At 40.4% G+C, this 21494-nt stretch overlaps 1 protein-coding gene across 2 annotated transcripts in view; it reads right to left on the reverse strand.

Moving 5' to 3' along the window:
- Window positions 1–21494, reverse strand: part of NCOA6 (nuclear receptor coactivator 6) — a 52396-nt gene that overhangs the window by 16674 nt on the left and 14228 nt on the right. Inside the window, exons 4-9 of one of the 2 annotated variants that reach the window (XM_065892474.1) lie at window positions 18033–18161; window positions 16657–17502; window positions 14466–14612; window positions 10833–11949; window positions 8175–8296; window positions 2082–5027 (exon numbers count right to left, since the gene is read on the reverse strand). In XM_065892474.1, coding sequence (XP_065748546.1) covers window positions 2082–5027; window positions 8175–8296; window positions 10833–11949; window positions 14466–14612; window positions 16657–17502; window positions 18033–18161 — 5307 coding nt within the window. The remainder of the gene's footprint in view (window positions 1–2081; window positions 5028–8174; window positions 8297–10832; window positions 11950–14465; window positions 14613–16656; window positions 17503–18032; window positions 18162–21494) is intronic. The other variant, XM_065892475.1, reaches the window with a different exon arrangement.

Here is a 21494-nt window from a genome sequence, read left to right on the forward strand (position 1 = left end):
ACAATGTACTCTAGAATGGGAACTTCTGGGATCATACCGTAAAGATTGAAGACATAGATATGCCACAGTCACTCAAGGTTATGTCCTCCCATCTTGACACTCAGTCTACCATCCTAGATAAACTCTACAACAATAAGTTTTACCCTCATGTGGAAATTGTGACTTTTATAGATATCTCTCCCTGCTTAGTCAATGATACATTTGTGTTAAGAATTTATTTTGGATGCTTATCTAATAAAGCTTAAAACTGTACCTTAACTTTTATTTTTTACTCCAGTATTGGTTTCTCACACTTTCAAGGTAAAAGCACAGAAGCCCCTTGAAAATGAATGGAAATAATCTTAACTGAAATTGAGAAGTTTTTTTTCCAACTACTGGTTCATCTCCCTAACGCTCCTATATTTCTCTAGGATTACACAGGATCCAGATAAAAGTTATTTTCTAACAACTTCATCGTTATTCTCTTGGTATCAGAGGGAAAGGTTCCCTGAAAGGAAGTAGAATGGAAACATTTAATAGTGGAGAATATATTTAAGTTACACCAGGTTTTTAAAAAATTCTTAGGGCTCACCTACATCAACAGAACTAGAACCAGGAATACACAGCACCCAGCCTTATGAAGTCTCTGTCTCCTCCAAGGGCAAAGAACTCCTTAAAGGCCTTTATCCCTCCCTGTATCTCTAGTTTTGAAGTGAATAGGCAGAGAGAAGGGGAATTAACCTTTCCAGGGCTCTGTGTGAGGCAGTGTGCTGGCTTTTACGCTAAGCCCGCTCAGTGAATCTTTGTATAAATTCTGGGAGGCAGGAATTACAATCTCCAGTTTACTGGTGAAGTACATGGCTTACAAGAGGTTAAGGGATTTATCCAACTGCAACTGGTACCAGTGGAGCTAGAATTTGAACCTTGATCCTACCAGAAGCTTGTGTTCTTTCTGCCCCTCCTCCTGCCCCTCGAAGCATTTTAGCTGCATAAACAGGTGCTATAGGCTGGCCTAGGATACAGCAAAGGTCCTTTGAGCTTTGGCAGTGTTTGAGTGATTCCACTCTGGGGAAATAGAGCTTCTGTACCACTTAAGCCTCACAGAAGGAGGAACATTACGTATGTGTGGGGAGGGGCGGGTGCGGGGGGAAATGCCAAGGGAAGGAGGGTAGATGTAAGGACATCTACGTTTCCATCATTAGCCCACCTTACCAGTACATAGGAAATAACCTGAACTAGAAATACATGAATGGAATGGTCTAATTTTCAAAGAGATTGCATCAAAAAGAAACTGGCAATAAGAATTCTTTACCTATTATTGAATGATTACTATATCCTAGCCCCGTGCTAAAAATGTTATATACATTATCTCATTGAATTCTTACAACTACTATTGTCCCCATTTTACAAAGGAGGAAACTAAAGTTTGGAGTAGTCAAGTAACTTGCCTAAGCCCAAACAGCTGGAAAATGCTGGCACCAACCTAAGCCTATCTCTCAACCACTTTGCTCCTCCCATGTCTATTACCATGAAAGCTGGTTTTCTGGAAAGCTCTCCCCTGGAGTAGCCAGTCAGAAGGGAAGAGTCCCTGGGATAGAGTACAATGAGGAAGGGGCTATAAGAAACCTGCTCTGAACAGTTGAGAGCAAGTCTTTACCACAGTAAGGAGAACCTGCAATAAACTGCTGTTTACCCTTAAGGGACATGGTTAAACTGGAGGCTCACAGTATAGACTTTGAATGAATACTGAACTCTGAGCTTCAATCTTCTCACCCGCAGAATGGGGTTAGGGCTACCTGACATGGTTGGTATGAAGATGATGTAACACAGGTGAAAATGCTTCTTTGTAAAATGAAAAATTTTATGTAAATAAAAGGTATATGATTATTTCAGGAGCTGAGAGAGAACCATATTAATGAATGTAAACAACGTGGGATTTTAAAAGGGAAGTATATTTCCCAATGTACTTCAAATAAATGAAACTATCACTATTGCCATTTAGCCCATTCTTCTTCCTCCAAGTAGAAAAGGAGTCATGCTTTCTCTTGTGGGATAGGTCATCAAAAATTGACACGAGATGATGCCAGGCCCCAAGTACATACCTATGCTGGGTAGAAGCTCTGGATGAGATCCCACCTTCTCCTCCACTAGGCCACCTGCAAGTGGCTCAGATGCTATGCCAATATGATTGTTTTTTGTGGTCGGCGCCGCGGAGACGAGCTCAGAGGGTACCAGAGTGGTTACTATCGAGCGTACATTGGTGGGGAGAGTACTGCCAGGTAAGCTGGGTCCTGCTGAGGCGGAGCCTGGGCCCACAGGGCTAGAGGTCATTTTTAGCAGAGTGGGTGCTGGGGGTGTTGGGGTTTTACTGTCCAGCTCTGTGGATAACTGCTCTGTTCCCATGAGCCCTGGAGCTGTGGTCTCTAGCCCTTGGCCTTCAGTTTCTCCATCTGCACCATATTGTTCTTCCCCTTTCTCAAGAGAGCCTGTAACTTTTTTACACGCCTTGGTCAGCAAAATCTGGCCGATTTTGTCCACTTTTCCTTTGCCCTTACTAGATGAGACTGGGCTTCGCCGGTTGACAGAGGAGCCTGGACTATTGGTCAAAAGGGGAGAAACCACTGTGGTTGACTGTGAAGAGGGCAGAGTGCTCTGATCTGCTGAGGTGCTCACCTGAGGACTAGTCTCCTCTGGATTCAGTTCTTTTACTTGCTGGACAGGGGGATGAGGAGGGACAACTGGAGAAGTTGTACAAGGTGGGGAAGGAAGCTGAACAGGGGTGGCTCGTGAGTTAAGGACCAAGGGTCGACCTGTCTGTATGTTTGCAGCAGGACTACTGGAGGGGGCATTAGGCAGTACAGGAGCAGAAGAAAATTTTATATTCTGAGGTATGTGTAAAGGGCCAACGACTGCAACAGAGGGAGGCATCAAGCCAGAGTTGGTTGTCAGTGGGGTTGCAGGAATTGTGCTTGGCTGTGATCCTTTCATAACCTGAATTATTGAGGATGAATTGATAAAGACAGGTGTAATGAACTGAGGCCGGGCATTTGACTGAGCAGCTGACTGTCCCTCAGAAACCATAACCTTGCTACCCACATTGGGCATTGTGACAACTGTTGACATTAATGCAGACTGCAGGTGAGTTGGCAGAGCTGCTGATGTGTTAGCTGAAGTTGTGATGGGATTGGAAGTTACAAAAACAGTTATCTGATTTGGGGGCAAAGGAGTGGAAATGGAGGAAGAGCTGACAGGTCTTGACATTACTTGAGGGATGCTTGGTGCAACATTAGAACTGACCTCACTCAATTCTGGATGCACAAGGGTTGAACATGGCTCGTTACTGTGAGGTAAATTTAGGGAATTAGAGGGTTCTTTAGAAGACGAATCCTGCAGTGTGGGAATGACAGATGCTTTTTTCAGGTCCTCTCCAGAAACTACTGGAGGTGTTACTTCCAGATCTGTAAGCCCAGGGGGTTTAATGGTCACATTAGGAGCTCCAGAGTTATCAAGAAGTTGACTTAACGATGTTGGTGCTTCCCTCATAGCAGGAGACACCAAATTTTTGTTCTCTTCGATACTGGGAAGTTTGTTAGTATCCGAAGGTTGCCCATCCTTTTTGGATTGATCTTCAGGGGCAATTTTAACTTCTTGGGCAGGGACTGCTTTTAGCTCAACGTTTACCTGCTCCTTCCTACCCTGGGAATTCTGGGAGTCGCTGTCCTGAGGCATAGTCAAGCTCTCCTTGTTTTCCTCAAGAACACCCCCTATTGCAGCCACAGGCATGGTAGGATTCTGAGGATTCAGCCCGCTGTTAGGGAAGCTTCCAGGTACAGGGGGGGTGGCCAAAGGAGTAGGACTGACCAATACGTTTCTTGGCAACTCCACATTTTGCAACAAGGTTGCATTCGTTTGAGAGGCAAGAGTAAGTTTAGGGGCTTTTGAATTTTGTCTCCCTGGACTTGGGGTGGTTTTCCTACTTGACCCAGGACTAGACCTGCGACTGTTGCTTGGACTTGCCCGTTTTGTTGCTCCAGAATTAGACTGCTTTCCAGAATTCACCACCACAGAATCTAATTTGTGAGTCTGTGGGGCAGCAAAATTGGAAGGATTATTCATGGTAAGATTTGAAGGTGCTTGTCCGATGGCCTTCAAAGTTGTTGGATTTAGGCCCTGTTGATCAAAGCCTCTGTTTAAATTTGGCCTGGGAGGTAAAGGAATATTAATCTGTGGGGGGAAGAGTCCTGCTATGGAGGCATTGAGTCTTTCTGGTGATAGACTGATTTCTGAAGGTTCTGTGCTGGGAGGGCGGTTGTTGGGTGTCTGAGGATAATAGGGTCTGGGGCTGGCTCTGTTTGGTGTTTTAGGCCTAGATGTTTGGGTTGGGGCAGCCACATTTGCAAAGTGGTGGCCATGAGAGCTGGGCAGGGAATTTACAGGAGGCTGCTGGGGAGTTGCACCTTGAGTTGTTGAAAGGGGTGATGGTCCAGGTTTTGGCCCTGTCATCATTAACTGATTCTGGGAAACCACTAAATGTGAAGGCATGTTATTTGGGCCTCCTGAGACAGATGGTACTTCACTGCCACTTGCTTCAGGGAGTGAGGACATCTCTCCCAGTGGTGAGCTGGAAGGATTCTGGGGGTTCTCCTGGTATACCATTTTCCTTGAATTGCTTCCCAAAGGAGTATTCACAGGCATTGGCATTCTTTGCTTATCAGGTGATGGCGGCACGGAGGCAGGTCCTTGCAAACTGACCATGACAGGCACACTGCCACTCTGTTGCATGGGCATTCTCTGGGAGTCCGGATTCAGGGGGCCCCTTGGGGGATGGACGCTCTGGGAGACTGGAAGCCTAACTGATTTGGGGTCCTGCTGCATCATGAGCATCATCATCATTTGCTGCTGCTGCTGCTGAGACTGTGGCTGACTGGGGGGCGGCGGCTGCGGCGGCGGCTGCTGCTGTGGTGGCTGGGGTGGGGGCGCCACATGCTGCATGAGCTGAGGAGGCATCTGCTGAAGTGGCCTCTGTTCAACTGGTTGAGAAGGATAACCTAAAACGAGCCCCCAAAATCAGGGAAGTTAGATTTTCAGCAAGAAAAGCTTTGCTACCTTTAGAGTATAGCCAAGAAATACTCATCTAGGTTGCACAGACTGTGCACAAACAGCTCAGGCGTGCCCGTTCCCAGGGCGGGTATGGGCAGCCCCTCATTCTTTGACATAAGCAAAGAGGCACACTGCTTAAGGAAGCAAAAAGCAAAGCATCAAGAACCTGGAGCTCCTCAGTCTTCAGGGTTTGAATGAGGCATCACCGCACTAAGACTGTAATAGACACTGTGCTATGCACTGAAACTGGCCAAGTCTATACCAGCCAAACATTCAGATGACACGAGAAAAACTCCATCAACAGCAAACAGTTGACCGCCCAGCATTGGGGTCTCATGCAAGCATAGTAAATATTTCATTGTACTTGTGAATGAAGCATTTAAGAGTCACTTTTTTTCTGTTAGCACAGATTAATTTTTTTAAGACTTGGTTTTGTTGAAAACGCCAGCATTGAAGATAGCCTTTTTATTCTTTCAACAGAAGTAAGATATAAAATTCTAGGATTCAATTCCTTAAGGAAGAGGGATTTAAAATTACTCCAATCCATTGGCTTCACACACCATGCTGCATCCTTCAGGCTCAGTTCTTTGGGAAACCCAATGAATTAAACTGCCCCTCCGATGTAAATCAGTTCAATAAATAGTAGGAGCTAATAGAAGCTGATACACACATTGAAAATAAAATGAGGGCACTGAAGTTCTTTTTACGAATATTAATTTCTGTTTACTTTCTTACATGTAAAACTTTATTTGGAGAAATATTTTCTATGAATCCATAATTGAAGAATAAGCAAGAAGCACAGCCCTCAGGAATAAAAAATAACTTCAGGAAAAGAACTCTGAGGGACAATGCCTTATAGATTTCTAGAAGGCAACATCTCAAATGATTCTTTCTTTTGTGAAGATTTTATTTGGCATTTTAGAACCAAAACCTTACACAATCAGCAGAAAGGATGAAAAGATCATTAACCAAGAATAAAGGTTGTTCAGTGGGAAAAAGCGGGCATATAACTGGGATACATACAATTTCACAAACTAGATTTATTTCACTGTTGCATGAAAAATACATTAGGAAAGTTTTACGAAGGTACAGGCATAAGGACAGCTGGCCCTGGCAGTCAGAAGTGTTGGCTCAAGATTTTCAGAGCAGCTATCAAATGCTGCTGATCCACAGGGTCACACCCTGTGTTTAACAGCTAATCAATGTCTTCTAGCCAATGACAGACATGGCACCAATGAGTACAATGTGCAGAATCCAGTTTTGAAGTTTCTTTTTAATCCTTTTTTGTTTTAGGCCCAACTAACCTCTTTACATTTATAAAGCCAACAACATATGGCATTTCTATAGGTTTAACTCAGGTTCCCATGTTAAGAACTGTAATTTCTGTAGAAGCCTTGATGTCAGGGCTATGATACAAATGCCTTTTTCTTTAAAATTAGGCCACCAGACAGCATAAATACCAAAGAGAGCAGCACAGACAATACAGCAGCCTCTCTCGAAAGTAACAGTTAAGGGCATGGCTACTGTAAAGGTTCCAGAAGCTGGAGGCAGCAGTCCAAAGGGCATTAATGATATGATAGATTGGGTTGTTGTGACAGAATGGTGGAGAGGGAAAGCTAGGACACACACACGTGCATATAACATAATAAAAAACCAAGTTTATTAATCAAGGGATGAAAATTCATATGCCTTTAGGGGCCAGACCGGTAATGAAGAAGAGAAGTGGGCTGGTATAAGACAGTAGTAGTTCTGTGGACAGAGCCAAACTGCAGAGCTGATGCTCTAGCTAAAGGCATTTAAATTCAGGTTTCTGTTTGGTTCAGGATGCTGCATGACAATTCAAACATATCGTAGGCTGAATTCAGCCTACAGGCTTCCAGTTTGCAAACTGTAGAAAGGAAGCAATAATGTGTGTGAGAACCCCTGGGATTTAACAGAAGAATTCAGATGTATCTGAGGGAAGAAGGCACCTTCCTGTTCATAATGCCTCTGGACCACCACCAAAGACTGGTGACCTCCCAGCCTCAACTGTGCTGCTGTAACTCACTGATGGGAAGTGTGGTGTGCCCAAACAATTTGTAATAAATAACACAAAGTATTGACATCATAATGAATCCATTTTTTTTTGGATTCACTTTTAAAATACATAAATTAAGGGTGGACTAAAGTTTATCCCTAAAGTAACATCAGTTACACTTACATGCCAAAAAAGGAGGTGGAGGAACTAGAAAGGAAGAAACAAAACATAATCCTTTGTATACACGTGGAAGTGTGGCCTAAATGTGATAGGCTTGTGTGTCTTCAACTGTGTCACAGGGGAATAAAGTTACAAATCACTGCTTAGGCCAAGAGCAACCAGGTATAGAGACACTGTGGCAGCTGACCTTGGTTCTATAATACCTAGGTTGGAATGAACAAATTTTAGGAGACTTTTTCCTTTTCAACATAATTTTCAACATTTAGAGGATGATATTATTTTATAATCAGAGGAGGATACAACACAGAGGGCTTCAATGATATTGGTCCTATTTATTATTAACCTGGGTAGGAAGTACATGAGTGTCTCTTTTATTACGCTTTACATATTTTTTATGTTTAAAGATTCATAATAAAAGTTGTATTTAAAAAATCTTATTTTAAACCCTGGTAGTTCTCTGCTTTGAGAAAGCCCCAGTAGGAAAGGCTGCAGGAAAGGCAGGCAAGCAGGATTAGAGTGAAAACATCTTTTCATTTAATCTTAATCCATTTTGATGCCAACTAGAACCTTAATATTGACAAGAATAAAGAGGCACTTGACATTTTAGTCTGATTTTATGAAGACCTCAAATAATGAAGACTAATTTGAGCAAAATAACACACACACACACAAACACACACATACACACAAATACATACACACACATGCCTTCAGAAGTTATATTTGAAATTTTTTAACTTAATATCAAGGCACAGTTTCCAAATACTAGACACATTAAATCACCAAAGTAGCCTAGTTAGTACACAAAATAAAATACTATTGTTTCCTTGAAAAAAAGACTTATAATGCTGTAAATAAATGATGAGAAGCATATAAACTTTAGTTAACATTTTATCACCTGGTGGTCGGTTTGAAAATTCTGGCAGTTTAGGGCCTGAGTTGTCCAAGTTAATTCCTTGTTCTCCAGGCAATGGCTGCTGATCAGCCTCCTCCAGACCAGCTGGGCGAGTATCTGGGGTGCTAAAACATAAATTACACATTTGAGAGTAAATTGTATAGTTTATACACAGAACTAAGCTTAACCCCTCCCCTGTTTCTGAAGAAATCTTGCATTATCATTCTTAGCATTATTTACATCTCTCTAGTCTGATACAGTATTCAATATTTGACATAAAAAATCTGCCAATTTCATTAAATGTTAAAATCCACTTAATTTAATAACATGGCTATTTACTCAACGTGTTTTCTACAAATTTCTGATATAATGATTTTCATGTAATCATCCATCCCTTAGATGTTTTAAGGGATCATAGTTTGGGCTCTCAATATTATAAAGTACTGTGCCTATGAAACCACATTATCTTTAGGGTAGCTATCAAATTCAACCAGGGAGTCCAGATTCTTTTTTTGTGAATATTGCAGTGGTGGCTCCAACAATTCTTAACACCTTGCAAGAAGCTGTAGATTGGCTAATGAAAGTGGTATTCAGAGAACAAAGAAAGCCGGAGAATACCAGAACAAAGCTAATTAATTTTGTTGCAGAATGTGTATTTAACAGACATCCCCATTGGCTTTGGGATGCTTTCATTTTTACCTGGGTGAACTTTAGAATTTTTAGTGGGGAAGAAAAAAATGTTACCTACTAACACCCACATTCCCAAAGAACCAGAGTGCTCACAGCCCTCATTTTGTTTTTAATCTTACTCTTAGCTGTACTTTTCTTTTCTACCTTTTGTTTCCCTTTGCCCTGATATTGGTCACCCACTTTTAGACAGTATTTTACCTTACTGTACTCTCTGTAGTTTCATAAGACTTACCTTAAATCCATTTTAAAAGCCCTAGCACATGGGAATTTAGAACCTGAAGCAGGTCCTGAGCACATGCAGATGCCTATATCAATATGCTCCTTATATGACTTCTCTCTCACTTCAAATTATAGGCAAGGATTCTGCAGTATCCTTTACTTTCAAAGAACTGTATTGCTAAAAAAAATATCTCAGATACCTGTTCCAGTTACCTCATGTTATGGATGAAAAAACAAAGGCCCACAGCGGTGTTAGAAAACAGGTACAAGGTTCCATAGTAAGCTAGAGGTAGAATTGGGAGCACGCACTCTTACTTTTAACTTACTGTCTCCCTTCCTAGGAGCCTTGATGCTGTATAAGGCCCTTTTCACAATCTGTAGCCCCAACAAGTAAGCAATCTCCCTAAGTGCTGGCGCAGACAGCAAAAATCCATACAAATGGCAACTGAAGAACCTTGCAATTTTACTCCTAGATTACTGGGAGGAATAAATATTGCCACAGAAATGTTATTCCCACACAGGTCGATAGTAGTAAAGAATTTAACTTAGAGCTATTGGAAAAATCAGATAACCAAACGGGTTATTAATTCTGAATTCAAGAAAAATATACGTTGTTAATATACAATTATTGAATTTTGATTTATAAGATTCAAGAAAAAAGTGAGTATGATATAATATTAGAGTACAACCAAAGAAATATCGTGAGAAGGCTGAGAGAAAGGCTGTTGGTTTTATTTTGAACATTTCTGTTTCCTTAACTAAAGCTCCCCTACTCTCTTCTATAGTTCTAGCAATTTATTTGAATTAACCTGTTTTACACTCCTCAGTCACTATTTTCTGGCAATAAATGTCTCTGAATTTCAGTTTTATAATTAAAGGCAGAAAATCCAGTTTAATCAATATTCCCTTTGGAAACATTTTATCAAGGCAAAAAATATAACTTAAATTAATGCTTAGCTTCAGGAAATGTAATATAAATTAATTGCCCTTCCTGCTATAATCTTGCAAAAGAACTCACCTTTACCAAAAGGGTAACTGATTTAAAAGGTCCAATCATCTTAGCATGAGATTTTAAGCTGCTGCTGATGATAAAGAGCCTTTAAAGGAAAGGCACCTGTACAAAAAATCATTTCTATTTGAGAGACAGAAGGGAGTCTCCATAAACGGTTTTCATTTCCAAAACACATACAGCCTTTCTGGTTCCCCAACAGTCATTATAAACCTGACATGCTTTGTGGAGTTGCAGTGTGGCAGCACTGGCTACCTTTCAGGCTCTGAATGCCACAACCCTCCGGAGACTACAGACCTAAGAGACATATATCAGTTGACTGCAACGTATGAACCTTGTTTGGCTCCTTATTTGAACAAACTGTAAAAAAAAAATTAATTTGAGATAATCAAGGGAAATGTGGACACTGTCTGGAAATGTGAGAATATGAAGGAAGTATTAGTTTTTCCAGGTGTGCTAATGGTATTGTGTGGTCATAAAAAACACAAAACAAAGACAAAAACCTGTCCTTATCTTTCAGAGGTACATACGGAAATATTTAAAGTGAACTTGCTTTAAAATAACCAAGAGGATAATGCGGAGAGCATGGATGAAGGCAAGATGGATTATGAATTGATAATTTGAAGCAGGGATAATTTCATTATACTATTCTTATTTTATACGTGTTTAAAATTTTCCATCAAAAAAAGTTGTTCACATAGAAATAAATGAATAAGATTTTAGGCAAAACCATCACAACCTACTTTAGATCCTGCTGACTATTTTTCTTCTTCCGAGGGGGTTTCTTCTTCTTCGGTTTATTTGCGTTGGTATTATTTTGCTTATTGTTTACCCCAAAATGGCCTGCAGAGATATCACTCTGCAATAAGTTGACCAACAATGGGCTTGTTAGCGTGACATCCTTATTGACCGGGAAGCCTGGATTCTGACCACAGGACATCTGATTTCCATTGGGTGCTCCACTGAAAGGTGCATTGAAAGGCATCCCATGGCCTGAGAAGTGGTTTCCCGAGGCACTGTTTCCCTGCATGGCCTGCACGTGGGGGGGGACCATGTTGCTTTGTTGCATGCTAACATCAGGCATCATCTGAGACAAGCTGACATCGTTATTTGCTGTAGTAGCAGGATCGCCATGCGGCTGGGCCATATGTGGGCTGGGCCCTGGTGGCCTCAAGACCTGCCCCTGAATCCCCATAACCTGAGATGGACTGTTGTTCACGGGCCCTTGCTGGGGCAGCATCTGTCCTGACATCTGTCCCGTAAACTGCACCATGTTTCCTTGCATGTTTGGAGTTGGTCCCCTCATTATCTGTGCTGGTCCCGACATGACATTAGATTGGTTCTGAGTGTTAAACTGTTGCTTATTCCCCTGCATCTGATTGGTCATAATCTGCTCTATCATTGGGTTCTGTTGAAGCAAAACTTGCCCCTGAGGCCCCATCATCTGGTTATGTGGTGCCATCATTTGTGGGCCCTGCTGGGGAAGCATCTGCTTGGGTGGGGTCATCCTCTGGGGCGAGGGCCCAAGATTTTGGCTCTGAGGATTCACCATCATCTGACCCTGTGGCATAAGCTGGGCCCTTGAAAGGATCATAGGGTTCTGAGGGTTCAAGGTTCCTTGTTGCTGGACCATCTGGCCCTGGGAGGGCACGATCTGCTGGTGCATGCTCATCAGCTGAGATGGTGGGCCCTGCTGGGGCTGGCCTTGCATGTTGCCCAGGTTCACCTGAGGAACCCCAGAACTACCAGCCTGTTGGTTGTTCATGTTGCCATGAATTCCCATGAGGCTGGGCTGCATCATATTTGGTGGCCCGTGGGACACCTGCATCTGGTTTTGAGGAGGACCAGCTCCTTGACCACCTTTAAAAAAAAAAAAAGGCACAGTTTCAGAAAGTAATACTATTATCTTGCTGGTATTAAGATTCTCAAATTACCTTAATTAGAAAAACACAACTCACCCATATCCACTGACCAACATAAACAAATGTGCTGTGCTTAACATACTTCTTTGAGTTTTCCATAGTATGGATATGTGACTGTGGCATATATTCTCAGTGACCATACAATAGAGAAGGAGAAACCATTTCTTTACTCCTATTTGGTAACTTAAAGATAACATTTTGAAGATCAATAAAGTTTATTTTCTCTTAGATTAAACAAAGAGAAAGGCAGCATCTCATTATTTAAAAATGATGTGCAGCTACCTTAAAATGAAGAAAATTTATGAAAAGCACTGTAGGCTAGTGAAATAAGCTCTGCTTTAGATGAGTCAGGAAACAAAAAATGTGATGTTGCCACTTAAGAAAACCTCAGCAAAGTTGAGAAGACATTTAAAAATGCTCCTTGGAAAACTAATAATGACTTTCAAAGGTTATGCATGTGATATCTGGACTGACATCTGGATGTTACACTGTAAAGAAAAGAACAGCTAATACTTCTTAAAGACAGGTCTCCTCTGCCCCAATGTGGTAAAAATTATTTAATCTTGATCTGGAAGCTGAGCCTCTGGTGGAACTAAAAGACAATTCAGAAGCTGCAGACAGAGGACAGTCAACAAAGGATGTTAAAACTTCAGTGACCCTCCCCTGTGGCAGTCCCTGGTGGACCACATGGGACATGTTTTATTCTTCTAAATTATTTCTAATTCAGACAAAGAACACTGCTTGGCTTGCTGCAGTGTTTACTTATTGTTGGGTCTTTGGGACTTTCCTATAACTGCTTATATTATCTCTCCCTTTTTGCAGAATAACCTTCTAGCTTATTTTATCCCCCCCCATTTTTTTCATTTTTGGAGACTAAAAAGTGGTAGCCACAATGAAGTTATGAGCTCAGTCCATGCTCCAGCCAGGAGACAGGGGACAAACTGTCCACTGTTAATACAATCCAGATTTTTCCTGAATCCTAAGGAAGATTTTCTCTAAACTGGCCTTAAACTGAATATCATGACCACTGTATATACAATATACACTAATATACCAGTGTCTATTCATCCAATCAACAATTATCTATTGAGTACCTAATATGTACAAGGCATTTTTGGTACTGAGGTACCATCAATAAACAAGATAGATCAAATCCCTGACCCCTTAGAGTCTAGTTGGCAAGAGTAAAATAACGAAGTATTTTCACAGGAAGAAGTAAAAGCTAACAAGAGAAATAATGTAGGGTAGGAGAAGAGAAAACGACAGACGAGAGTAGAGCTCTCTTATATGGGATAAACAGAGAAATCAAAACAATATGTGCATGTGGGAGGAAGGCACCATATAAAAATGTATCAATAAAATAGTTGTGCTTATGTGGAGGAATTATGAATGATTTTATCACCGTTTTAAAACTTCCTATAGAAAACATGAATTCACATAGCTCAGGAATTATAGTTTTGCATTAGCAGATAGGGGAAGTCATGCAATTTGCCCTACCCTTCTCTAAGCTTTCAAGAGGTTTTGGTTTTTTTTTTTAAGTTTAAAACTATTCTCCTTCCTTAGTGATTTATAATTAATGTTGGAACCACATAACTGAACTAACTCCAAGTGGGGATCGGAGTTCAGAAAATATTTGTGCTACCTCAGTCCAAATTTCCTGAATGAGAAAGGGTAAGAGGGTTAGTCATGTGTTACCTTAAAGCAACCAGAAACATGAAGTCTGGGCTTATACAATGTTGCTTACAAATACTTTTTAGCCATTCTGCTCCACACTATTTGTCCTCCTAACCTGTAATGATTAAAGCCTGGTTTTCAAACACCACAGAATTCAGACACTTAGCATACACAATGTTAACATGAACTATAAAGAGATTTTAAAAGCCACAGTTGTTCAAAATGCCATGTGCCTCCATGCCTTTGTACCTATCATCTCCTTTGCCAGAAACACCTTTTGCCCTTTCACTAACTGAGCGGTCAGCAAACTATGGTCCATGGGCCAAATCAGGCCCATTGCCAGTTTGTAAATAAACATGAATTCAGAGTTCAGGAATATAGTTTTGCAGTAGCAGACAGGCAGGATGGAACACTGCCATGGTCATTCATTTATGTATCATCTATGGCTACTTTGGTACTACAACAGCAAAGGTATGTAGTTGCAACAGAGAACATATAACCTGCAAAGCCTAAAATATTTACTATCTGGTTCTTTTCAGGAAAAAAAAAATGCTGACCCCAGCTCTACCTCAAGTTTTATCTCCTTTCTTTAGGTGGTTCTAGATTCTCCAGACATTTTACCTAATTTCAATATATCAGTTATTGCCCTGAAAGAATAATTATTTATAGGTCTAAAACTAAAGGGAAGGACCAGGGTTTCTATTTCTCTGTATATCCTTGTTGTCTACCTACCTCACAATGTTCAATAAATGCTGGCTGAATAAATCACAGAGAACAAACCTGCATGCTGGACATTTTGATTTGCTTGCAGCTGAGGGGCTCCTGAATTCCCAGGGGTAGTTGCTGTGGTCGAAGGCACCTGACCTTGCATAAAGTTCGGATTGGCCTGTCCTGCTGAGAAGCCAGGTGGGAGGCGTTTAGGCATTCCTTAATAGAAAACAACGAGTAAGGCAGTTACCTAGCAAATTTATACTCTTGCTTAGATGTGGAATGAATAAGGAAGGATGAGCTGCATGAAGTCTCCACTGGCTTAGCTCTCTCTGTCACACTGGTAGGATCTTTAATAAGGTTGGGAAAGATGGTTAAAAAAATCAACACAATCTCTTACATGAGCATTGTCAAAATGAAAAAGAAATACTAAAAAATTTACACTTAGAACATGCCAAGGAAAAGATGGCAATCTGCTCCCTAAATGTGATCTGAGGCCACGTCACAGCAAGGTTTAGGGCTCACTTTTCTGTAATACAACGGACCCCAAAACTTTACATACTTTTTAACACAGGTACCAAAGGAATATGCTAAATTCTCTCATATTCACACAAACTGATAAGAACTACTATAAAACAAAGACCTGGGTCCTGATATTAAGCATACATAGGTGATATTTTTTTTTCCATTGAGGGAAATGGATGATAATTTCCTTTGTGGAAAATTTCTCCCCAATATTGTGCTTGTCTCTTTGGAAGAGACGAGAGATCAGAAACAATTCACAGGAGCGTCAAAGTGAGGGTATATTGAATTTATCATTACACCGTCCCCTCAAAAGGATTGCTGAAATACTGACAGCTATGGTACCAAAAACCGTACTCTGATGCAATCTTACTAAAGTAATATTTTCTTTTATAGGAAGGTTTAATTTCAGAAAACAAATCTGTAATAAGGAGAATCTCAGAACCCACTCATAGTTTATAACATAGGCCTGGATGTGGCCAGATCACCTAGGTGAGCACATCACTTGCTCTATGAAAAGCATTAAGACCTAAGCTCACTTAAAATTTTTTTGTATTAGTCCATTTATTTAAGGGCCAAATTTTCATTGTCCTGAAAAACGCTCTGTAGACAAATATGCATTTGTCCTTTCTTTAGCAGTGACAAGTCCCCATTTGCATGCTTCCACTGTAATTAAGTCTGTAATCACATTTGCAGGAGGGACTACCCAGCTTCCACTGATCCAAGGCTAGATGCCCAGAACAGTGAAGTTTGGAGCCGAAACATTCTTGCACTTTCTAAAAACTTCTTAGGATTCAAATATTACCGCCTGCATGTCAGTAAAAGTAATTACAAGAGAGTGAAAAAAGACCGATGAGCAACTTAATTTCACCAGAAATCATGGGAACATGCCTTTGCTATGTTGCACTAAAGATGCAAGGGTTTTTTTCTGGGTAGGCAATGGGTGTCTTTTGGTGGGGGGTATGTTTATCAGATGACGGTATTACTCTCTATACTTTACTGAAAAGCTCCAAGCACATTCATGTGCACTAGATCAATGATTAATAAGAATAAATAATAAACATGGAGATGGATAAGTTTTACTGTAATCGTTTTACCTCTCACACATTAAGCTCCATTGCTTTTTCTTCATACAAGAGGCACCTTACAAAATAAATAAATAAATCTCCTTTAGGTATAACTGGTGGAATTCCCTCTCTAAGGAGCAGGCATTGGCATTATAAAACTATAAAAGTCAATGATTTCTGAACTTATTCCCCTTTATATTTTAATCAAATTTAACAAACACCATGCTATTTTACTAACTAGGATTATCAAAATTGAAAATCAGAAGGGCCTTTTCCCCAACAAAACCCTATTCTTATCTTTTCATTTTTGCTCTATTGCATAATCTTAATGTTTTCAACAGCTGAGTAGCTTAAGCTGTTAATAAAATCCTGTTTCTTCTGGATGTTTTAATTTACTAGTAGAAGATCAAGCAAAAATATTTTGAAAAACAAAATGAACATCTCTATATTGAATTTTACCTGCATTTTTATCCAGAGGGCTAGCTTAAACATAACCAGTAAGATGCTGCATAATGTATCAAGTTAACTAAGTCATATCAAGTGTCACCACTATATCCACAAAACCAAATAATTACATCCTTATTTCACTCCCTCCATTAACTCTAAAAATTGAAGTTCTGCTAAGATCTATCTCTAGTAAATTTACCAACACAAATGGCTTCAGTGTTCCTCACCTCCTAGGCCTGGATGTAAACTCTGTGGCCCCTGATTTGGTGGTTGCTGCTGCATCACCATGAAGTTAGGTGGCACGTTTCCCTGTTGAACCATAGGATTCCGACCCGGAGAGCTGACGGGCTGCTGAAATCCCTGGGGAAGTGGGTTATTTTGAGGTGGCCTTGGTCCCATCTGCTGCTGAGTTTGGTTAACCGTTGGGGAGGATGCAGGGGATCCCTGCTGGAAGGAGGAGGGTGAGGAGGCAGGAGACTTGTTGGTGAGGTGGGGCTGCTGCAGGGGGGCTGGGACCCTAGAGGGCCCTCCCTGCAAGCTCTTCATCTGAGGAGCTGTGAACTGGCCTGGGTTGCTCATCTGAGGAAAGTTTGTATGGGCTTGTGAAGCTTGCTGGCTGCCAAAGGGATACGGAGGGGGAGGGTGGGAAGGTGTCTGTACCGTGGCTAAGGATGGTCTTGCCTGGAGTTGCTGTTGCATTGGGCCAGGCAAGGGAGCCTTCTTCCACCCTTGATTTGCAGTCATTGTGCCCAGAGAACTCTGGGCTGGAGGAGGCTGAAGGGCTCCCGAAGGCAGCTGGTTCCAGCCTGGAGGAACAGGCACCTGAGCTGGGGCAGTAAACTGGGGTCGAATTCCCTGCGGCTGCTGCTGCTGATGTTGCTGTGGGGGTCTTGTCTGCAGCTGCTGCTGCTGTGGCTGTTGCTGCGGCTGCGGCTGCAGCTGGGGAAAATTAGCTGGGTTTAACTGTCTGTTCACAGGGACGGGCTGCATTGGGTGGTGCGGGGGAGCTAAAGATCCTGAGGGATGACTTTGCTGCTGTATATGGAGCCCAGAGAGGAGTGGATCCATTGCATCTGTTTAAAGACAGTCAACAAAGCAATAATTAACTTACTGCAACCTAGATCTTTCAGCAATCACAGTCTTGGCAATTCTGCAAATATAGAGTAAAATCTTCTGGGATCATTCAATGAAACATTTGTGAGCACTTGCTATAATGCAAAGCAACTGCCGAGATGACAGAAAGATGAATCTTGTCTAGAAAGAGCTTATGATTCTAAGTGGATATAAGAGCCAAACATAAAATGTGGAGTATTCTCCAAAGCACATTCTGAGGAACTATAAAAAAACAAAACAAATACAGAATTCTCGGTCATGGAGTGGCAGGACTAAGTAGGCCAAGGAATAGATTTTTAGGAATAAGAATAATGAGAAATTCTGAGAAGGAAATGATGACTTTCAGCTTTAAGAAACTAGGGCAGGTTTTACATAGAAGACAGCATTTAAGCTGCGCAGTTAGGAATTTGGCATCAGAGAGAGGTGAATTTTGTAATGATCTGTGCAGGGAGTTCAGTCTCTTCCATTCTCAAAGATTGGAGGTCAATACCTGACTGAGAAGCAGGGCGAGGAGTCCTGGGCTGCAGTTCTGAATTGGGGCCTGGTGCCATCATGGAAGATGACACATTTCCACCCTGGGGTATCATAACAGTGGCAGGGCTGGTCATCCTTATTAATCCTAGAGAAAAAAAAATCCCTAGAATAGAGTACTGGCATTGGCACAATGTTTGTTTTTAATGAAATATTTCAAAAATATAAGAAGGTATGGAAAATTTTTATACCACCATCTACCTTATTTAAATCTACACATTCTACCCTGCCTCCTTCAGATATATATGCAGATACACCAGAAGCTGCCTCCTCCTTCCCAATCTCATTCCATTCCCTCCTTCTTATCTTATATCTGGGGTTAACAGTTCCATGCATGTTTACCTTTCCTACATACATAACCTGCATTACATTTTTTGTATGCTTTTAATCTTTGTATAAGTGACACCATTCTATATGTATTCTTCTTCAGTTTCCCTTTTCACTTAATGTTATTTTCTGAGATTCATCCATCTTGGCTGCTATAATAGTGCCCCATTTTATGGAACCGATAAATCCATTCTCCTGCTGATGAATACTAACTTTTTATCCTTAGAACTTTGCAGTGTCATGTGTTTTTCCTGTATTCCACAGACATGTAAGAGTGTCTTTAGACTATATACTTAAAATTGCTAGGTTTTAAAGTATAAGCACCTTCAATTTTACTAGATATTGGTAAACTGCACTCAAAAGCGGTTACGCCAGTTTATACTCTTACTAGCAGTCTGAGAACTCCTCTTGCTCCACATCTTTCTAATTTCTTTTTATTTTTTAAAAATTTTTTGAAGATTTTTTTTCAAGTATTTTACTTATTTGTTTATTTATCTTTGGCTGATTTGGGTCTTCGTTGCTGTGTACGGGCTTTCTCTAGTTACAGCGAGCGGGGGCTACTCTCCATTACGGTGCACAGGTTTCTCAGTGCAGTGGCTTCTCTTGCTGCGGATCATGGCCTCTAAGTGCGTGGGCTTCAGTAGTTGTGGTGCACAGGCTCAGTTGCTCCGTGGCATGTGGGATCTTCCTGGACCAGGGGTCGAACCCGTGTCCCCTGCACTGGAAGGCAGATTCTTAACCACTGTACCACCAGGGAAGTCCCTAAAGATTTTTTTGATGTGGACCACTTTTAAAGTCTTTATTGGATTTGTTACAATATTGCTTCTGTTTTATGCTTTGGTTTTTTGGTCGTGAGGCAAGTGGGATCTTAGCTCCCCAACCAGAGACTGAACCCACACCCCCTGCACTGGAAGGTGAAGTCTTAACCACTGGATCGCCAGGGAAGTCCCTCTAATTTCTGATACTATTAGACTTTCTAGGATTTAGCGTCTGTGCTCGTAAGTGAAAATAGCCTATAATTATCCTCTCTTCCTGTCCTTTAATTTTAGTATCAAGATTAAAACAACTTCAAAATGAGCTGGAAAGCATCTTTCCTCTTTTTCTATGCTCTGAAATAATATGTGTATCTGTCTTTTAAATATTTAGTAAAACTTACCTGTAAAATCATCTGAGCCTGTGGTTATATTAATTGATTCATAGGGAGACAGATTATTTCAATTTCTTAAGTAGTTATAGATTTTTCATTTGATATGCCTTATTAAGTCAGTTTTAAATTATATTTTCCAGAAAACTGTTTCTTTGCCAATGCTTTCAAATTTATTAGCATAAAGTTATTCATGGAATACTCTTCTTTCCATTCTTTTTTAAAATTAAGGGATTCCCCTGGTGGTCCAGTGGTAAAGAATCTGCCTTCCAATGCAGGGGATGTGGGTTCGATCCCTGGTCGGGGAACTAAGATTCCACATGCTGCGGGGCAACTAAGCCTGCGTGCCACAACCACTGAGCTCGTACGCCTCAACGAGAGAGCCCATGTGCGGCAAACTACAGAGCCCATAGGCTCTGGAGCCTGCACGCCACAACTAGAGAGAAGCCTGCGTGCCACAACTAAAGAGAAACCTGAGCAGACCGCGCGCTGTAATGGAAAAAAAAAAGGATCCCGTGTGCCGCAACTAAGTCCCGACACAGCGAAAAATAATAAGGAAAATAAATATTTTTAAAAATTAAGATATAATTCACATACTATAAAATACACCCTTTAAAGTGTATGCTTCTTTTATTTCTTGACATTGCTTGTGCCTCTTTCTTTTTTATTTGTCTTACCAGGATCATCAATTTTAGTTGTCTTTTCAAAGAAATATCCTTTGGTTTTGCTGCTCTGTTCCATTGGGTTTTTTAATTCATACTTTACTTATCTCTGCTCTTACCTTTATTATTTCCTTCCTCCTAAATTATTACTTTGCTGTTCTTTTTCTCAATTCTTAAGTCAGACATTTGGCCTGTTAATTTTCATTTGATGTTCTGCTCTAATATAAGTATCTGAGGGCTCAAATTTTCTTCCAAATGCTGTACTGTCTACATCTCACAAGTTTTGATATGTACCATTCTCATTATTCCCTTCTAAATATTTTCTAATGCCCATCATGATTGCTTTTTAAAAAATCATTGGGTATTTAGAACATATTTTAAAATTTCTAAAAATATGGGATATTTTAGTTGGTCAGTTTTTTTTTTCTTCTTCTTCTGCTTCTTTGTTTTTGGCCACTGACTTGACTTAATTGCACTGTGGTCAGAGAAAATGATCTGTGTGTTACCAATATTTGGTATTTACTGAAACCTGATGTGGGAATAACACATGGTCAATTTATATAAATGTTACTCTTGTAAAGATTAAGAATTCTTGAATTTTTAGTGTATGGTTTCTGAATATATCCATTATATCAAACTATTCTAATTATATTATTCAAGCTTTCTTTATCCTTACTAGTTTTTGCTCAATCCATCAATTACTAACCCAGGTGTGTTAAAATCTCCCCTAGGATTTGCTATCTATGAATTCTGACCATTTTTGCCTCACATATTTTGAGGCTAGGTTATTAAGAACACAAAAGTTTAGCTATCTTCCTGAATTCTTCCTTTTATATTATACAGTGGTCCTTTTTATCCTCAGTAATGCTTTTTATCTGATAAAAATATTGTTATACTCCTTTTTGTTGGTTAATATTCATCTGGTTTTTCTCTATCCTTTTAACTATGAACTGAGACCTTATGTTTTATATCATTCCTGTAAGAGCACATAACTAAATCTGAGATTATTATTCAATCTATTAATCACTTTCTTTTTATCACTGCTTATAATCCATTTGCATTTATTGTTAATTACTGGTATATTCTGGTTTATCATTTTATGATACCACTACTTTTTACCCTTCTTTTTCTATGCTGTTTTCCTACTTTTCCTGAATTTTATTGTATTGTTTTCATCATGCCCTTCCTTTCTACCCCCCCACTACTAGTTTAGAAGCTATACATTCTATTATTTTAGTGATATTTTAAAAATGTCAACAGACATATCTGACTTAATGTCAAAAGACCA

Source organism: Phocoena phocoena, chromosome 15 (assembly GCF_963924675.1).
Source record: "Phocoena phocoena chromosome 15, mPhoPho1.1, whole genome shotgun sequence".
Classification (NCBI taxonomy): domain Eukaryota; kingdom Metazoa; phylum Chordata; class Mammalia; order Artiodactyla; family Phocoenidae; genus Phocoena; species Phocoena phocoena.